At 36.0% G+C, this 19395-nt stretch overlaps 1 protein-coding gene across 3 annotated transcripts; it reads right to left on the minus strand.

Annotated features, from left to right (window-relative positions):
• Window positions 1–411: 411 nt before the first annotated feature.
• On the minus strand, window positions 412–13113 carry LOC104883692 (hypothetical protein). 3 transcript variants are annotated; one of them, XM_010668251.4, is made up of 10 exons: window positions 12737–13113; window positions 11829–11920; window positions 7778–8025; window positions 5287–7643; window positions 4972–5117; window positions 2418–4256; window positions 2085–2133; window positions 1750–1991; window positions 1515–1616; window positions 412–677 (listed from the first exon to the last, which is right to left on the minus strand). In XM_010668251.4, exons 3-10 carry the CDS (start codon window positions 7968–7970, stop codon window positions 443–445), a joined length of 5163 nt encoding a protein of 1720 aa, XP_010666553.1. In that variant the 5' UTR covers window positions 7971–8025; window positions 11829–11920; window positions 12737–13113; the 3' UTR covers window positions 412–442. The 3 variants fall into 3 exon arrangements, with proteins under 3 accessions (XP_010666553.1, XP_048500293.1, XP_010666551.1); XM_048644336.2 differs by having other exon boundaries at window positions 11815–11920; XM_010668249.4 differs by lacking the exon at window positions 11829–11920.
• Between the last annotated feature and the right edge of the window lie 6282 nt (window positions 13114–19395).

Below are 19395 nucleotides of genomic sequence, written 5' to 3' on the forward strand. Positions count from 1 at the left end.
CCAGTTCAGGGCTCGAGATCTAAGCCACCATGAACTGACCAACAAATTTACTCCAAAGGCACCACAAGCATACATATAAATCTGCTAACCTTAGGCTATCTACTTTTAAACACTTCTAACAACCAAGGTGGATTTTGTTTCTCCCTAAATGCCATAAAAACACAGGTGGGAGCATCTTCAGCTTTTACCACTTCATAAGAGATTTACAGTGACTTTTAATTTTCTCAAGAATAACATAATTGCCTTAGATAACATAATATAGCCTCGGTTTGATAAATGAGGCAATCTTACTGTTCATATTCTTCTCCGCCATCCTCATTGGTGTGGTTCAAATTGGGGTGCACAGTGCCATATGTGAGAGGTGATAGGAACTTTAAGCGAAATTAGGGGATGTGGAGACAATTGACCCAATTCGAGAGGAAAATCAATAAATTAATGATGATCAAAGTGAAAGACATTGTACCCTCTCAGGGACATTCCTAGGCATGGGATGAGCAGAGACATATCTCTGCGGACACGGTTTCTGAACAGTGGTAGTTGCATCAGTGGATGATGAGGTCTCAGCCCCATCAACTTGACCTCGGCCGTGGAACCTAGCAAAACGATTAATGACAGAAAACCTCTCTAGATCTTGGCAATCCAATCTGAAGTCCAGAATTGACGCACGCTTGTCCAATCTGTACGCATTGCAAATCAATATCAGTCATGAGCATATAGCTTTCCCAAAGGCATAACAAGACAACACAATAACAGACACTGCAGTAAGTGAGCTGTGGCGACGTCAAGGTGCACCCAGGCCACAACCCTTACCCATCTTAAAATGTCATAAAAGCCTTATAAGTGAACAGCCATGGCAGCAAAAGCCCACAAAAAAACCATGTATGAGACTTGCTGCAAGAGATGTCAAAAACAAACCCAATCTGAAAATAACCCAAAAAATTGGATCCTGCACGTAATACCACAACCCAATAATTCATTGCACTCAACCAGCCCCAAAAATCTTGAGCCAAACCAACTTGTTTGGTCGACCCATCAAGTAAAAGGATCTTATCTTTTTGGTATATGAAGCATTGCTTAAAGGCTAAAAGCAGATTTACAGTGACTCAAAAGAAAAGAAAGAAGATACAATGGACACTTCCTAAAAGCCTTTCGTGACAAAAAGTCAAGCCGATTAGCATTAAAAGCCAAAAAAAAAAGGAAGACAACACATTCTAGAATTACGCAGATCACAAAACCCTTGATAGATATCTATAACTAGGTATAAACCCCAGAATCTTAAATAATATAATTGGCATCTAGAACATTTGTTAGCACAGAAAGGAAATATTAAACAAAACCACCATTCTCAAGAGACCTCCCTAATTCTGTGTCACAAGGAGCAGCCGAGAGAACTCTCCTCACTTTACAGAAGTACTAATCCACTTCTTAAAAAAGCTAAGAATATGGTAACCTATCCAGAAAACCCAAAAGATATGCGCCAAAACCTGAAAAGTAAAGAGGAACTAAAATATTACCTAAGTAAATCATTATCCAGCTCATTCGCCCTAGTAACAAAATCTTCCACAACTTTCGAGAAGTACTGATCTCGAATTCTCTCTGAAGTTTTGACCTTCCCACTATAAAAACATACAAAGTAGCCAAAGTCAAAATTAGTCCGATAACATAGTGCTTATAGATACCAGCTCTAAAACCTGGTAAAAGAGATTTTAGCCTGAAGGGAAAAGAACAGAATTTATGGGCAGGACTTACAGATTTTTACTGCCAGCTGGTACATTACTTTCGACACCAGAAATTAGGTTGCATGCATCACCTAATACTGATCTTGCAAGAGAGTACATAATAACTTCATAGTTGGAACTCGCATCAAGTGAGAGAACTGCGGCTGATGGGGGTCGAAACACTTGCTGCATAAGCTGTGTCGTTAATAGGAGCCTTCTTTTTGGTCTAATCATTGGAAGTAGATCTTCATTGTTATCGGTTTCATCTTCAACCTGCACAAGAACAAGGATGTCACATTCCAGGATGAAGATGAGGATTGAGGAATGCAAGAGCATATATTTTGAACTACACTGTAATATTCATACCTTTTCGATCAGTCGGCCTGAGGATTGAGCCCAGTCTATTTCAGCCGAACTACATATAAGAAGATTTAACAAATGTCAATGAATTGTGCATTACAAAACAAACAGTGAACAAAGTCTCCGGTTTCTTAGCCAAACAGCTTCCTAGATTAACATACTAAGGCAGAGTTACAGACATAGAACATGATATGATAATACATGGCAAAGTAGAGGAACTATGAGATCAGAGAATTCTTAATACATATCGGAGAAGTGGCTTTTTCCAGGGGATATAGAAAAAGAGTATCATTTTTCCTATCCCGGTCTGAAAAACTCTGGGTAAGCAACAACACCCACCTCATGTTCTGAAGCCTCTGAATACTCTGTTCTATTTCTTTATTCCAAGGAAGAAGATCAGATGTAGCAGTCTTTCGCTTCTTGGGCCTCATGACTGTCGAACTCGGAGCAGAAATATGGGGGACCAATGCATGTAAAGAAGACACATGTTCAGTTGGAGTATATGCATTTGCAGTTTGGGAAGTATTAGCAAACTGACCAGTTTCAGTGACAGCTGTATCCAACTGCACTGAATTTGGTACAGCAAAATTGCTGGGGGGCTTCCCACTGATGAACTGCTGTTCCATATTCTTTACCATTGGAAGTCTTGGCACATTATGCACCGGTAACAATTGCCCATTTTTGAAGCTTCCAAACTGCTCAAACCAGGATGGGGCCATCTGAGGACTGATGCCAGTATGCTCGCTTCTACAAGTAATGTTGCCCGTAGCAAATTTTTGAGGATCACTACGACCAAATGAGAGCATATCTTGGGAAGTAACAGTTCCATGTGGCAACTGAAATGAATTATTCCGATTGCCCATATGAGGTGAAAAGCTTAACATCTTGGCATCAGGAGCAGAAACTGTGCTTTGGCTCATTGACGAATCTCTAGCCATACTAGTCATATTATCTGTGACAGGTTCGGCAGCCTGTCCCACTACCTGTTGAGAGCCAAGACCATCATCCTGTCCCTTCAATCTCTTTGATTCCCTGTGGCTTGGGTCTGTACTCATGCTCTTCATAGCTTGCATTTGATGCAGCAAGGAGTAACTGTTTTGTGCATTATTATTCGGTTTATGAAATACTTCAATATCTCTCTGAACGACTGCGGAATTCGATGGAGAAGCATCTGATAGATGCCTTGTAAAAGGTTCTTCTTGAGAAGCACCAGCTGCATTCACAGTAGACCTTCTTTCTGCTGCTTCCGCTTCCTCCACACCTAAAAAACCTTGAGAATTTAAGGAACTAGCTCTTTTTGGTCCATCTTGCTCATCCTTCTTCTGTTGGGTAAAAGAAGTTTCTGAAGCATCAGGTGATTGAAATTGAGACTTCATCAATTCAGGAGCATTACAAGCCCGGGCTCCTAACAATGGTTGTTGAGAAGTCCACAATTTAGATCCTAGCGGTGACAAATTATCCTTCCTAGACATTCCAGCCATAGCAGCACGAAGAGAGGCAGGCATTTGATGCACCAATGCTCTCATACCAGATTGGTTCATATCCCTACCAGACACCAAACTTTCATGTGAATTACTAGCAGGATGAGTGGTTATAGTCTGAGGTTGAGTATCACTCAACTGTTGATCATGGTAAGCATGCCTGTAAGAAGACATCGTAGCCGATGGACCACTTAACGTTTTTCCACCTGGACTAGTCAAGTGCTGACTCTGAAGCGGGTTTCTCATATGAGAACCAGATGAAGATGCAGAAAGATTCCCTTTCAAGTTAGGTACTGAAACATCAGCATCTACATTTCCCAATCGACGAGATTCATTACCAGATTCCATTTGAGTTGGTTGATGTGATGGTGGTAAACATTGAGCAGAAGAAACTGGAACCAACCATGCATGTGTTTTCTCTCCTTTTTCAGAAGCTGCATGACCTGACTTGGGGGACTCAACATTCCTTGAGGAGCTTTGAACAGCAACATCAAGATTGGAAGACGCAATTCCTTGAGATGGAGGAGCCAGTTGCAAACTAAATCCGTGAGATGTGGAAAACGGATGCTGACTAGGTCCAGCAGGTCCACCGTTAGGTACATCAGATAACCTATTATAATCGGCAGGACTGAGATGGGAGGCAGTATTGAGCTCCTTGGATTGATCAACCTTGTGAAGAAGCTCAAGCATGTTCTGACTGAAACAAGGCATCAAAATTATACAACACGAAATACTATTAAGGAGAGTAAGACATATAAGTACGCAGACATGTAATAGATTACAAAACAATCAGAAAGAAAAAAAAAAAAACACTCCAGCATACTTACTGACAAATATTCACAACATTAATAAACAATAAGCAGTTGCCTTCCAGTAAACTATAAAATACAGAAGAAAGAAAATCACCAAAGTCTTCCATGACTAAAAATGTTCTCTATAGCCAAAGCCATTACCGTATTTCACTGCAGCCTACACCAGATTAACCTTCACTTGCAACAGCATAACATAATACAACAGCACAAGCTTTATTATTTGTGAAAGTGGACAAATTTTCACATAATTGATAACATTATACTTTTTAAGATGTGAAAATTACAGCGACAATTCTCATGTCAGCAAGATATAGAGACAAGCACTTGTAACGAACTAAAGGAAACTTGTTTCTTAACACCACGAAAAAAAGTTGACGGTATTTTATTCATTTGCTCAAGTAGAACAGTGAAGAAGAACAGAAGAAACACCAAAAGTGAAATCACCCATACACTAGACAAAAACTTTAATATTCAGGGAGGTGTGTCCACTCATGATTGACAAAGAAAATCAGGAAGCAGAAGAAAATGAAGTTCCTGAGATTTCCTTTATCAAGATACAATGGGTAAAATGAGAGGAAGGAAGATCAAACAAAACATTACCTTGGCGGCATATGTTGATTTGGCGAAGAAATGTCACCAGATCTGACTGACGGAGTAGGCGTATTAGGTAAGTTGCTTGCATTAACACCACCCGATGATACACCATGAGATACATTCACAGCTCCATGAAAATTTGATACTCTACCCTGCAGCAAAAGAACATTAACCGTCCATGCACACTCATAGTCAAAATATAGACACAATGCACACTCATGTGGGTGGAGGTATGTACATCTACAAGAAGAGGGAGGAAGGGAAAAGAGGGATGCTAGGAAAAATCTCTTTACAACAACTGAAAAGGAAGACATATCTGACCTTCTCCATATCTGTGATGTTAGTGCTCAATGGACCAAGAAACCTTGGATTCATTTCTTGGCCTTTGGTTCCCGATGTAAAATGTTGAGGCATGGTTTGCGAGTGCAAAGCTTGTTTTACTGCATGAGAAGAATCTAAATCCATATCCACATCACCCATGGGATGATACTGAAATTTTCGGGATACAGATCCTCTTCTGCTAGCCTGACCAGAAGACTTCTCTTTGCCTCCAGGCAGACTACGCCGGTCAGCCGCATCTGACCACACATTCTCTCTCATACCAACTGGAGCATTATGGGGAATACTGCTGCGGTAGCTCTCATTGGAACTCTCCCTTCTATCACCATTTTCTGTTTCATGTGTCTCAACAGCTCCACAATCAGGGCTATTATCTGAAGACTCCAATATCGGAGGTCCCTTGTTCAAAACATGCTGGTCTCTGCCTGAACCTTCCAATCCAGATTTTCCAGAAGAATCAACTGATTTCCACAAATCAAGATGATTATTGGGAAGAATTTGGCTGGATTCAACATTGTTCTGCATGTTACGATCCTTATCGAGGAAGTTATCTTGGTTAGTAGAGACCATACCTCCATTTGCTAGTACAGATCCAATAAAATTTGAAGGACTTGGTCGACTGGATTGCTGCGCATTGTTGTCATGCAGAAACATATTCTGCTGATGGCTCCAGAAGCCAGCATCTGTCCTGGAGCAGTCTCTAGAAGAACTAGAATTTTCAACCACCCGTTTCTCCTCAACATGTGGCTTCTGCTGATTGCTGTCCAACCACCTCCTTCCTTCCTCTGCGGACTGACTTTCTACTTGTAGATTTTCTCGGCTTTGTTTTGCAAATGGCTGCTGTTGCCCAGAAGGGTTAACATAATGGGTGCTCACTTCATTGCTGCTAAGTCGAGAACCCAGTGAGGTCCTCTGGGAGCCGTCAACTAAATTAAGTTGTGATTTCTCATTACCACGAAAAACTGAAGGATGTTGACTAGACTGTGATCTGGAATTCTGAGAATCAAGACCAGTCCACTCTTCCTGCATCCCAACATCAGTACTTGAGGTTTCTGCCACAGCAGACTGCATAAGAGCACTCCATGTCCCACTTTGCATTGAGGGAAAGCCATTGAGGAGATCTGTGGCCTCTCCACTTCCTGTAAGTGATGGCCCACCAAATGCCTCCCAAATATTATCATCATTTCCAAACAGAATCTTTTCTTCAGTCGGATCTAAAGCAACGGAAGCCTGTGTAGAAGCACCCTGTGAAGAAGAAGCCTGAGCTGCAGATTTTTCTGCAAACAAATCTGAACCACCAGCAAAACCTTGTCCAACGCCTTCCGACATTGGCATATTCCTCTGCTGCACCTGAGTAAAGCCTCCCAAATTCACCATATTCCCTAAACGTTGACCAGAGGTCTGCTCAAAAGAATTTTTCCCTTCAGATCCATATCTGGATGCTAGAGTTCCATCCTTCATATTCACCTGCTCTGCAAGTGAACCGTATTGATTGCCAGAAAAGGAAGCACTTTGAGCTGGAACGTGAAGCATTCCAGATTTATCAATGTTGCTGTGAGTGAATGCATTAGCACTTCGTGAGCTAGAAACAGGAACCCCGTATAAAGACTGTGAACTTTGTTGAGGAACCAAACCCATGAAATGCATTGCTTGGCCTTGCTCTGGTGTAATCATGAATCCACTAGAATACCCTTGCACAGCAGAAGGCAGTCCACGTTGCTGCCAGTTTGTGTTGCCAGCCATGACCTGAGACGACCATGGATAATTAGACGTATCGCGCATGGGATTACCATTAATAGCTTGTGGATGCTGCCCTGCTGTCTGATTTGGAAAGGACATGTGGGTCGCCGCACTTCTCTGTATTGCTTCGAATTGTTGAAACTGATGCTGCCTCTGTAGTTCTTGCATTTGTTTCAGCATTAATTGCTGTGGCAACTGAGTATCATTATTTCCAGGTTGTTGCCGAGGCAAAGACTGCAGCATTCCTGGTTGTTGCCCATTCATTTGCTGTTGGCCACCGAGAAAATTAAAATTCATTGGTAGTTCTGAACCTCCAAAACCAACTGAATTTGTATGCTGGGAACCACTCCTTTGCTGTGATTCCAGAACAGATGGACTCCTTGACGTCATATTGTGCCGATCAGGTTCTGTATCCATTCCCAGAAAGTTTGCCTCATTCTGCCCTGTATGACCACCTTGAGGTACATGCACAAACCCATTCAAATTCAGCTGCTGAAGCTGTGATGGATTTTTGACAAATTCAGGTCTCAAATTTGACCGCGTAAAGTTCACCCCATGTGGACCCAGCGAGAACTGATTGCCTTGCCCCCTGTCAAAATCTACACAATATAGATTCGCAAGTTTATGATCACCTAAGGCAGGAGGAATATGTCTGACAAATACAAAGAAGAAAACTAAAAGGGAAGGCAAAATCAAACAAGAAGAATTGGAGGAAAACTCAAATGTTAGTTACCTGATTGCTGCGCACTGTAATTCTCGGAACCAGAATTCACAGGCCCACCAATTTGTCTCTCACTTGAACCCCATAAGTTGTTATTATACGCTGGCCAGTTCGTCGCAACAAGTTGTGTATGACGTTGGTCCTGCGACAAACTACCTTGGTCAAAGAAATTGTGGACCCTATCACCAACTTCGTTTCCAGGCATAGATTATTCCAACTGCAACTCTTCAGAAGCTTACAGGCATATCAAAAGAAGGTACCTGGTAGAGATACAAAGACTGCTTACTTTTCTGATTTGAACAATTTAGATGATAAACGCAAATTCCGTGCCAATGTCAAGTAAAATCACATGTACTAAATAGACATCTTTTCTAATACTATCAGATGTTATCCAACAGCCATATGATCAATAGTCCTTGAATCTCATTCAGGATCCCTAACTAAATTACATAGACAAAACTATGACATACTGATAACATATACAGAAAAAGACACCAAGCGCATGTAACATGCAAGCACTACTACTTACACAAGCGCGTACATACGAACATATGGGAAGAGAACGATTGGCAAGCAGGATCAATTTCACTTACTGTAAAGCAACAAGAAGGCTCTCACTGCCATCAAGAAGCAACTTCAACATTAAAATTTGGAAAGTTTAGATTGTAACTGTCATTGATATTTGAGAAGTGATATGATATTACGAGTGCAAATTTAAATTGCTAGCATTAGATATCTTAAACAAAAAATCACAGCAAAATCAGTATCCAAGAATTACCTACAGTCTAAGAATACCTTTTTCTCACTCAAATTTGTATATGTGATGTGCAACATAAGTCGCATGCGTACATAAGTAATCAGTGGAAATCAGAACATATATACACATTTCAAGAATTTAAATAGATTACTTCAATATGTCACATGGACATAAGTCATAAGTGTACTGGTGAAGAGCAAACATGTCCCCAACCAGCTCGCAATGCCTCTTGGCCCTATAATCTTAAGGCCCTTATCACATGATAGCAATAAAATTAGAAGCCTTCACTAAGACCTTTCTGCTGAATCTTTGCAAAGAGGTCTAAAGAAACTAGAAACAGCAACCTCTAACAGCAAAAGGCTAAATGTCACTAAACCAGCCTTTGCTTTCAAGCGCCATCATCGAAAGCCAAGCCCCTTGCTTAAATTATCAAAAGTGAATTCACGTATACTGGAAAAATTCTCAAGGGATAAGCATCAAATTATTAACTGTTCTTACAAATATAACGAAAATTTGGATGACCGGATCTTCCAGTAACTAGCATCTGGTTTAGATGCATACTGAACTATGTTCCTTTTGCTTAGATCATTTGAATTTATTTGTAGCCAAGGCTGGATAAAAGGGTAATAGACTTCTCTATTTTTGGCATCACATGCTTTATTATATTTCTTTCTAAAACACGCAACAAAAACCTTTGCAGTGCTTACTCGAACTTTAAGACCTTGTAGAGCATGACAATAGCAAATATATAAGGAGAGCCACATATGCATCTAATCACAATTACATTACCAAACATGTTAGCCAGAAGATTTCTAGGAGATGAACTGCAACAATTGTTGTCCTTGCCACGTTACAGCACCCAATATGAACATAGAACTTCAATCCCATACCCTGTTTGCCTAGCTATATTAACATGTGCTATAACATGATACAACCTAGCCTATGAGCCTAGACAAGTGAAAAGCTACAATATTGACAAACAACAAGTCATCGAAAAGGTAAGACTCAGGACTAAAATAATGACAGCTGACAATTGATTAAAGTAATATCCACCACGAGGCAGAAGGGGTTGAGGGCACCAAGAAAGAAGCCTGTAGTACAATGCAAAAACTGTGACCTGGATATGAATGGATAATTTTACTTCCTCCAGGCAATAGTTTTTGGAATTTGGAATACCTACTTGTACAAATCAATTAACCATGTTGTTAGCACATAAGTTTCGGTACATGATAGTTATCAATGCTTATCGCAAACACACAGAAAAAGGTAGCACTCCCTGAATCCAAAAATAATTCACTTTGTTCCATTCGTTCATTTTCAAAAAGTTAACATGATTACAATGCAGCAGTATCATGGGAATTCCTATCATATTCCATTACTATACCAGAATATGCGACATCCTCTCCCAAACATCCCAAAACACTACATATATCATGTGAAGTCCTAACCAGCACTGACAGCTACAAAGAAATGCCAAGAGATATTAATAAACTACTAACTATTGCTTAAAGTAAAATCAAATGCTCAAAATTAGCATAATTACTCAACTAAAATAAGCAAAATAGACCTCTTATTAACTTTTGATAGCTCTCCAGTCTCCTCACTTCCTCAGTTACATATCCTAAAAAACAACAATGTCTATCTAATACAACTCACCTGCCTAGTAAGCAGAACAAGTGAAGAAAAACCCTCAACCTTGATCAAAAAAAAAAAAAAAGAACGACAATCATTGGGAAATTTCACCAACAATTACTTAATAAAAAAAATTCAATCTTGTCACTAAATTTTACGGATCAAGAATATATATATATACTCATAAAACACCAAAGAGGTGTCACCCGTGTACTAAAGGCGGACGGGAGATAACATCCTTATACTATCAAGCTATGCCGACTCACATAAAAGAAAAAGTTTCACTCAAACTTTGTTATTAATATTATCTAGTTCGAAGCACGAGGGAGAGATTTATTTAGAGATAATCACATTAATAAAACAACAACAGACTTGAAGATGAAAGATCTAAAAGCATGGCCCATCCTTACTTTTTGTTTTCAATGATCACTTGTGTTATTGATAAATGGTCATTACATGAGCCATGATCACTAATGTTCATATTTAAATTAGAATAATTATTATACTGTAGTACGTATAGCTTCTGAGCCATATAGGAATTCACATTAAAAAAAGTGTTGCTGAGGTAGGAAACAAAAACCAAGATGGAAGGTAGGCAAGAGAACAAATAATTTCATAGCATTATACAAGAAAACAAGAGCTTTAGGCCCAACAAATCCACAATTGAGAAAGAGGTTCACATGGAGAGAGGATTGCACCTTTTTCATTCACATAAACCTACTATCACCAGTGACAAAGAGCTTTGATTATAATACTAAGAAAACGTTTGCCTAACTACCCACTTGGAGTAGAGCTAAAATAAGTAGTACAAAACACGAAAGGAAAATTGTTTCACCAGTGTCTTAAGACTCCTATTCCAAGCCACGGAAAATGTACACTAAGAGGGGAGGGGGAGGAGAGAGGGGGGGGGGCATATTATCACCGTTCTCGCCAGGATACACAGCAGTTTACACCTACTCTTCTGCTGATAAAAAAATAACCTAAGGGAAATAGGATGAAGATGATTGGAAGAAAAGTGGAAGCTACGAAGAAGAGGTTCGTATGTTGAGTGACAATAGAGACAGATTTATGATTTCTAAGGATTTCCTGAAATTCTGGGTTTTTAACAAGAAGCAAACATTTCCCATGTACTTTTTCTATTTTTGGAGCCATGCAACATGCACTCATGCAAATAATACATCTCTGACATATACATTCAAAGCCATTAATGCAAATGACTATCAATGACAATGTAACAAAAAGAATCTTGGATACTATCTTCCAGCATATCAAAAGCAGCTATATCAATACCTTCAGAGGGTAATAAAAGATACTCTCCTCCAAAGATGACTAGATTTATTCTAATGTTCCCACAACAACTAAAGCAACAGGACCAACACTCCCGGCAACAACAAACCATTTAATACCACCTGAGACATTACTTGCAAAGAGTATTAACAATGAAAGCTCAAGACATGTTTGCAAAGAATATTGATCTTCTGACCCACAATTTTTAATATTTAATGATGCTAGTACAATATACAGCACCAGTAATATGTTTAAGATACATTAAATCTAATAATTATAAAGAATGAATGCTATGTTACAACGTTCACAAATAGATGAATAATTAGATTATCGAGTTACATAGTGCTGATTAAACTCTGTATAGATAAAATACCAAGAACAACTCACTAGCACATGTGCAGACGAGCAACATACAAGCCATACTAATACCCATTTGGAGAAACCCGCAGTCACCAAAACGGCAAGTAATTAATTTGAAGCTGTGAAAATCAAACACCAAGAATAAGTCACTATGCACATGTCCAGTAAAGATAACCCCAATCTCTACTAATACTAGCTATACTGTCCGACAAGAAGGCTCACCTACACTCCTACAGTACTAAACATGCCACACATCGCCCCTTACCGATAGAGAAGTTCTTACATTTAAATTTTCCAATGAGATCATATAACGATCAAAAGAAATTAAGTGTTTGGTGGTAAGTGGCCACTAACATACATAAATTAATATGATTTAAGGCATAAAAATATCCCAAATAAGTTTAAATTCTGCCATTCTACCCTCTCACTGGACTAGGGTTGTATTAACCTTACTGAACCTCGCCTCTCCGTTGTTTAAGCTCATACGAACAGCCTAGACGCCTAGACCTCAGCTTGAGTGCCTAAGCTAAGCTTAACTTGGCCTTCTCATTTTTCTCTATCAACTAAAATCTCCTAAATTAACTCAGATGATGCTTCCTCTAAAATCAAGAACAATAAACACCCAAATCCAACCACATGCATTACGACGAAAGGTGATTATCCGAAAGATATCAAATTCCACATGCCCATTGAACAATCTTGAAACCCAACCAAAACAAACGATTCTAATTTCCCAAAATTCTTCACAATTCAGACAATCATACTAAAACTACTAAAATTACAGTCATCAGTGGCGTATCCAAGGTAGGTTCAGTGTGTTCAACTGAACCCCCAAACTAATTTGTTAGATAAATTCCGAATTCTTGCTAAAAATAAGTGTAAAATACATATTTAGAAATCTTGAAACTTAGATTAGGTTAAACTGCTGAACAAACCTCCAAAATTTCGGAAGATCCAAGTTTCAGGTCTCGTCGAAATAGGTTAAATTTGCTCGCAATCCTTTTCTCTCACTCCTCTTATCCTCTTCACAAATTCGTAGAATGAAATTTGATGCTGAAAATCTGGAATTGTGCGCGATAATTCGTCGACTATGTGAATGAAAATCTGGAATGGGCGAATCGAAAGAGAGAGAGTTGTAAATTGCAATCGAGGGTTAGGGTTAGAGACTTCTTCTTTTTTATGGTTTTTTTTTCGGATCTTTTATTTGTTTCAAATTGTGAACTACTCGATGTTTATGACAATCACAGTGGCATGATTGTAGATAAGATGAAAAATGAAATTTTTCATTTTGTTTTTTTTTTATGGTAAAATGAATCTACCAATTTTCATATATAATAATCTCTTAGGCCTGTTCTCTTTAGCATCAAAACAGCTCAATTGAACTGAATTAAATTAAATTAAATTAAACTAAATTGAATCAAATTGAATGTAATAAATATATAAATAATATTTAAACAATAATAATATGAATATTATATAATAATTACAATGATAAGTAATAATAATAAATAATAATAATAGTATTTTGGATATATTTAAATGATAGTTATAAATAAATAATATTAATAATCATAAATTAATAATAATTATTATTATTGATAATAATGATAATTAATAATTATTATTTTATATTATTTGTATTAATATACTAATACTGGATGATGATTATATAATAACAATAATATCTAAGAAGTATATTAGTATTACTATTTTAATAATAAGATTTGATAATATAATAATATTTAGTAAAGTTATTGGGTACGACAGCGCAAAATTGCATCATAAACTGTTTTTACGCGATTTGATTGGTTTATGGGCTAAAAAACGTGGGTTTATTTGTGCTTTTGACCTAAACCATGTTCCTCCTAATAATAATAGTAATAATAATGAGTAAATCTATAATAAACAAAATAATAATAATAATAATAATTAATAATAATGATATAAATAATAAATAATAATAATAAAAGTAATTAGTAAAATAAATTATACCAACATAATACTATTATTCAACAAAATGGTTATAAAATAATGGAGCTGAACTGAACTGAAAATAAATTGGGGAGAACAGGCCATTAGAGTTGTTTGGTGTCCGTCTAAAATATCTTAATATTTTTTTTAAACTGTTCTAAAATTTCAAACGTCTTGTTTTAGAATTATTTTATGCACTCAAATTGATTTTATCGGACAAAAACTGACTATATTAGAAAAAAAAAACGAATATATCATACAAAACTTACTATATTAGAATATTGAATATATTAAAAGTAAAATGATTATTTTAAATGAAAATTGACTGTATCACATGGTTTTCGACACGCAATAAGTTATTATGAACCTGATACATTCAAGGTTTTTTTATTTAAACTTAATGTTAACATATATTTACCCAGTCCATTCAAAAAAAATTATTAAAATTTAAAGTCAATATATATAAACCCGATCCATCCAAGTTTTTTTTTCTTAAAATTTGATGTTGGTATATATGACTATATACATGTTCATATAACTCGAAACACGCATCACATGACTTAAACTTATAACAAAATTTCAATTCAAACTATGCATCATTTTTATCTTATTAAATTACTCTAGGCATGTCCCAACAACTACTTTTGTTTTGGAAAATGGTACACCCTTTATTTCTTACTAATCTACTCATTTTGTAATTTGACACTATTTACATACTTCACTTTGATATCATTTATGATTTATGCCTAAGGAAAAATAAATTCATTTTAGATCTTGTTAGATTGTCTCAATGTATAAGCTTCCAAATATCAACTTTTTATAATTATTACTTGTACGTAATTAAAGATTAATCTTTGACAAGCATGAAAAGAAAAAATTATAAACAAAGGTATTATTATAAGCTTTGATTGTGTTAAAGACATCATACACTGTAATCCAACTGAAGTTATGAAAGGAAAATCCAAAAAACGCTAATATAGTGTTGCTTATTTGAAAGATTCATATACCAAATTTGCTAATTTGTAGGATCGGACAATTCTTATTATGTCATACCAACTCAGAAATCGGAAAAGAGATTAAAGAAAAAAATGCTTCAAAATTTATTAATCTTATTTATTGATAGAGAATTTTCTAAAATTTAATGAGAGATTTCTTATTATTGAATATTATCTCTCATATTATCCACATAACATAGGAATTGTGTCTATCCTTCTCCCCCAAGGAACTCAAAGATAAAAAAAAAATTACAATTACTTAAATAATAGTACAATCTACTAAAATAAGTTTTGGGACTTGATTCTCGTTTACCATGGAGAAAGGTTCTCCATGGGATCCAACTCATTCGAACAATAATTTTATTGACTTTAAATTATGACACATTTTTTTAAAAGAAATATTATATCTAATTAATTGATTTCATCTAAAAGAACTCACTTGTTGAATTTGAGCATCTGAAATGAATTTGGGCATTAGAGTCATGTGATTGATAATTTAATTAGTTCAAGTAAAATATGAACAATGCTTTATTTTTAAATGGTTTTTTAATGTATTCCCACAAATACACATTGTGAATTACATAAAAGATCATTATATTAAATTATAAATAAGTTTTGTAAATCTAACATAGTTAAATATCATGAGTTTAAAATGTTTTAATTTACATCCTTTTAAACTAAGGGTCTTCCATTCAATCGACAACTTGCCGCCGAAAACAAATAATAATTGGGAAATTCTACATGGTAGCCTTCAAGTTTAGACTTTTCTATGTGGTGGCAAGACAAAAATAATATTATACAAAGTGACACTGTATTATGACTAATTACATTTAGTGACCTTAATCAACTTAAAACTGACTAACTCTTACTAAAACTTAATTTACTAACCCACCTCCCTAGTTAATTACCCTAATCTCTTAAAAAAAAACCATCCCTGATTAAAATTCTCCCATTTTTCCTTTCTCCCTTTCTCACTTGTTCTTGTTTGTTATTCCCGCAGATGCAGTCTTTGTGCGAGTATTATAACAAAAATAGATCAAAAGTATTATAATCAAACTCCACTATCCCAAACCTGATTCATTAGTTCAAAAGCACAACTTTAGCTACAATTAAAAAAGCGCAGGAATTTGCATAAGTGCATAACTCTTGTCAGTTCAGCAGCATAATGAAGGGTTGTGTCCTTCGAATTTCATCAGTACGAAATGCTGCTTGAATCTGCATAACATAATAAAAGATGAGAAAATGACAAGTTTAATAGATAAAGCATACTCCATGAAAGCTATGATTATAACCTTCAAGCCCTCAAATATTCGAATAAATTGCAGAGAAAAATTGTGGACAATGGAGCGAAAATTTTCAGATATGATGACCGGAAGGAGATGTGATTGACCGGGAAGTTGAGGAGTTAGGGGTTTTGAAAACAGGGTAATTAACTAGGAAGGTAGGCTAGTAAATTAGGTTCTAGTAATTGATTTAAATTAGGTTCTAGTAATGGATTAGTCAATTTTATGTGGATTGAGGTCACTAAATGTAATTAGTCATAGTACAATGTCACTTTGTATAATATTATTTTTGCCTTGTCACCACATAGAAAAGTCTAAAATTGAAGGTTACCATATAGAATTTCCCATAATAATTCTAGCTTGATTTGTTCACTTAGGTACACATTAGAACAAATTGAAAAATACTACGTTCGATTTTTTTCTTAATTGTTACACTTTGACATTTTACTCTATCACAAATTGCACTTTGACCATCGTTGTACTTTATACGTGAAAAAAAGTCATGTTGAATAGTTATATTCGTCTTAACATGTACTTTTTCTAATTTTTACAAATACAAAAACTAGAGATGTATATGAATTTTTTCCGTGAATAATGTCAAAAGGAGTATTTATTCCTCCTATGCACCGAATTTCAAACTAATTCCATGTATAACGTCCACGTAGGACAGCATGCCAAATTTTTTTAATTTTGCGAGAATGTTCCGGCGTTAACTATCAAATTTTCGCCATCTTTTTCCTGATTTTCACCATTTCTTCCACCTTCACACTTCTCCCTTCTTCTGCTAGCATCTTCCTCCCTCGAAATTTTCTTTTAGGATCAGTTTAGGATCGATTTTTTGATTTCAGAATGATCAGTCTAGAAATGAAGAGTTTAAACAAAATGATTTGTTGTAAACTGACACTAGAGATGATAATATGTAAACATAAGTATATACCAATATGTATATGTACATATAAGCTATAAATAGGAATAGCTATCAATAAAGTTACACCCAAGTAAACCAAATGATCAAGTGAACAAAGAAATTAGAACAATAAAGGATAATGAAGAAGCTAAAGAAAAAATATATGAAAATGAAATGATGATGAATAAATACACAAGGGGACATGGGATACCCACCAATATCATAAGCAACTAAGAAAGAAGTAACAATTGGACAAAGAAAGGAAGAAAACAAAAGAAGCATAAGGTGGTGACACATCACAAGATCAGCTGGCAGTAGGTTGATCAAAGGCCTAGATGAGTCGTTTGGGGGAAGCATCCTAGCAAGACAAGTGTACCCCAGCTAAGGAAATAAGTAGGGCTAACTTTCCCTAAAATTTTAGGAGGAAAGAAGGAGGAAAAGTTGGAGCCCAGAAGAAGGAAAGAGCAGTGCAGGTACACGTAGCTCCCTGCGTACTGGCTGCCTTCCTCCTTCCTCTTGATTCTTTGCAAAATTCTTTTGTTAATTCGTAAGCCGAACCAGTTCCTGTTTCTTGTACGAATCAAACCATATTAGAAGAGTAAGGAGTCCAAGGGACGAGCGTGAGTTTGGGTAGGAACGTAAAGGAAAAGAAAGAGAAATATACTAAGGTACTTCTATAGCTCCTAAATATGTTGTAGTAATTGTTTTTAACAAATATAAATGCTCATAAAGAGGTGAGATAAGTTTATATGGATTATTTCGAATGAAGTACGTAAAGGAAAGTAGGCATATAATGGCCGAGAGATACTAGTGTAAGCAAACATATATACAGATGACGATAGGATTATATCAAAATAAGTACTTGATCATTGATATATTTTAGTATGGATGAGCTAAGTGATATGGGAACATGTCCTGGAAAGTCTTGCAAGCAGAACGAATAAGGGAGACGATGGTCTCTAACTGAAAGAAGAGTAAGCAAAGGATAAGCAAATCCTGTGCCATTAAGGGTTTCTCCTTTCCCGAATACACAAAACTAGCACACCATAGTAAGGATAATTACGAATTGTGACATAAGTATAATTAAATAATTAATTGATTCACTAGAAATTTACACTAACGCTTGAAATTGCCTTTTTGAACAGATTCCATGTTTCCATAAATAAAATAAAGACAGTTTTCAACTTGCAAATCAACGTATCAGCGAAACGGGGAGGTTGTATTTTGTAACTATAAGACATATAATACCTTATAATTACTTATGTTTTCACGTAGATATACTTATGTAATGTATGTATGTATATATATGTATGTATGTTAGCCTACCAGCTCCAACATTGCTAATTATAATGTTTGAGAATATAACAGATCTACAAGTTAGTCGTTCACAACATCGTGTGAAATTGGGAAAGAAGCCCCTAACTTGTAGAGACTGTTACAAGTTCTATAGCTAGAATCAAATTGTTTTCTTTGACTCTATCTAGCTTCCAATAATAGTTGTTTTACTATTTCTGTGAATTTGTTGTACAATTGATGCACAAATCCACGACAATGCTACTTGGATATGAAACTTTCCTTTGGGGAACTTCTCCATGTGACTCTCCTCAGACATGGTGAATTGGTTCACCACTATCCTCTGGTACCCTAGATTCTGAAGGTATCGAATCATTATTTTCCATGTTTTGGGAGATTGATTCAACTCTAGGACCTTCCCTATTTCTTCGAGAACGTGTATCCGACATTTATAGAAAAATAACAATGGTTGTTTTGAATAGTTGAATTGTAAAAGTAATTAAAGAAGAAATTTCACAATTTGATTATGAATAATTTATAGAAAAATAACAATGGTTGTTTTGAACAGTTAAATTGTAAAAGTTATTAAAGAAGAAATTTCACAATTTGATTATGAATCTTTCTTCTCCCACTGTGGCGCCAAAAAATATGTTGGGGAAAAATCAGTTGGTTGACTTTGCAAACAAGTCAATGCACACCCAATAATTAGATACTGAGCCACATGAGTCTTATTCTCTGGGGGTTACCCGTTTTAATCGGATAAAACCTTGCTAATCTACTTTGTTGTAATCTAATTAATTAAACTACAACGCCTAATAAATTCAGGCGAGAAGTATTAAATAGAACAAGAGGTTCAATAATTAATGTATTAATTAGAGCTAAATATTCCCATTCTTATCACAAACTTCTAGAAAAGCTTTTTATAACACACATGAGGATAATTCAAGCTAAAAAATTAAAGGGGAAAACATACCTCCATGAGTTTCGGCTAAAAATGGAGATGAACAAATTGGAGATGTAAGAATTAAATTATAACCTCGGAAGGGGGTTGGCCAGGCTAGATTAAGGCTACACTAGAAAGAAAGTTGTACGTTGTTGTGTGTTGTGTTTGTTGTCTTTTACTTGATCCTTTCACTCGTATTTAT

Source organism: Beta vulgaris, chromosome 5, assembly GCF_026745355.1.
Source record: "Beta vulgaris subsp. vulgaris cultivar EL10 chromosome 5, EL10.2, whole genome shotgun sequence".
Lineage (NCBI taxonomy): Eukaryota > Viridiplantae > Streptophyta > Magnoliopsida > Caryophyllales > Amaranthaceae > Beta > Beta vulgaris.

Bases quoted from the DNA above. Each gene is read 5' to 3' on its own strand.
- LOC104883692 (XM_010668249.4), bottom strand. From the start codon at position 7,970: ATGCCTGGAAACGAAGTTGGTGATAGGGTCCACAATTTCTTTGACCAA. The intron at 5,118-5,286 runs GTCAGATATGTC...CTTTTGCTGCAG, and splicing joins ACATCACAGATATGGAGAAG to GGTAGAGTATCAAATTTTCA. The intron at 2,134-2,417 runs GTGGGTGTTGTT...TCTTATATGTAG, and splicing joins CAGAGGCTTCAGAACATGAG to TTCGGCTGAAATAGACTGGG.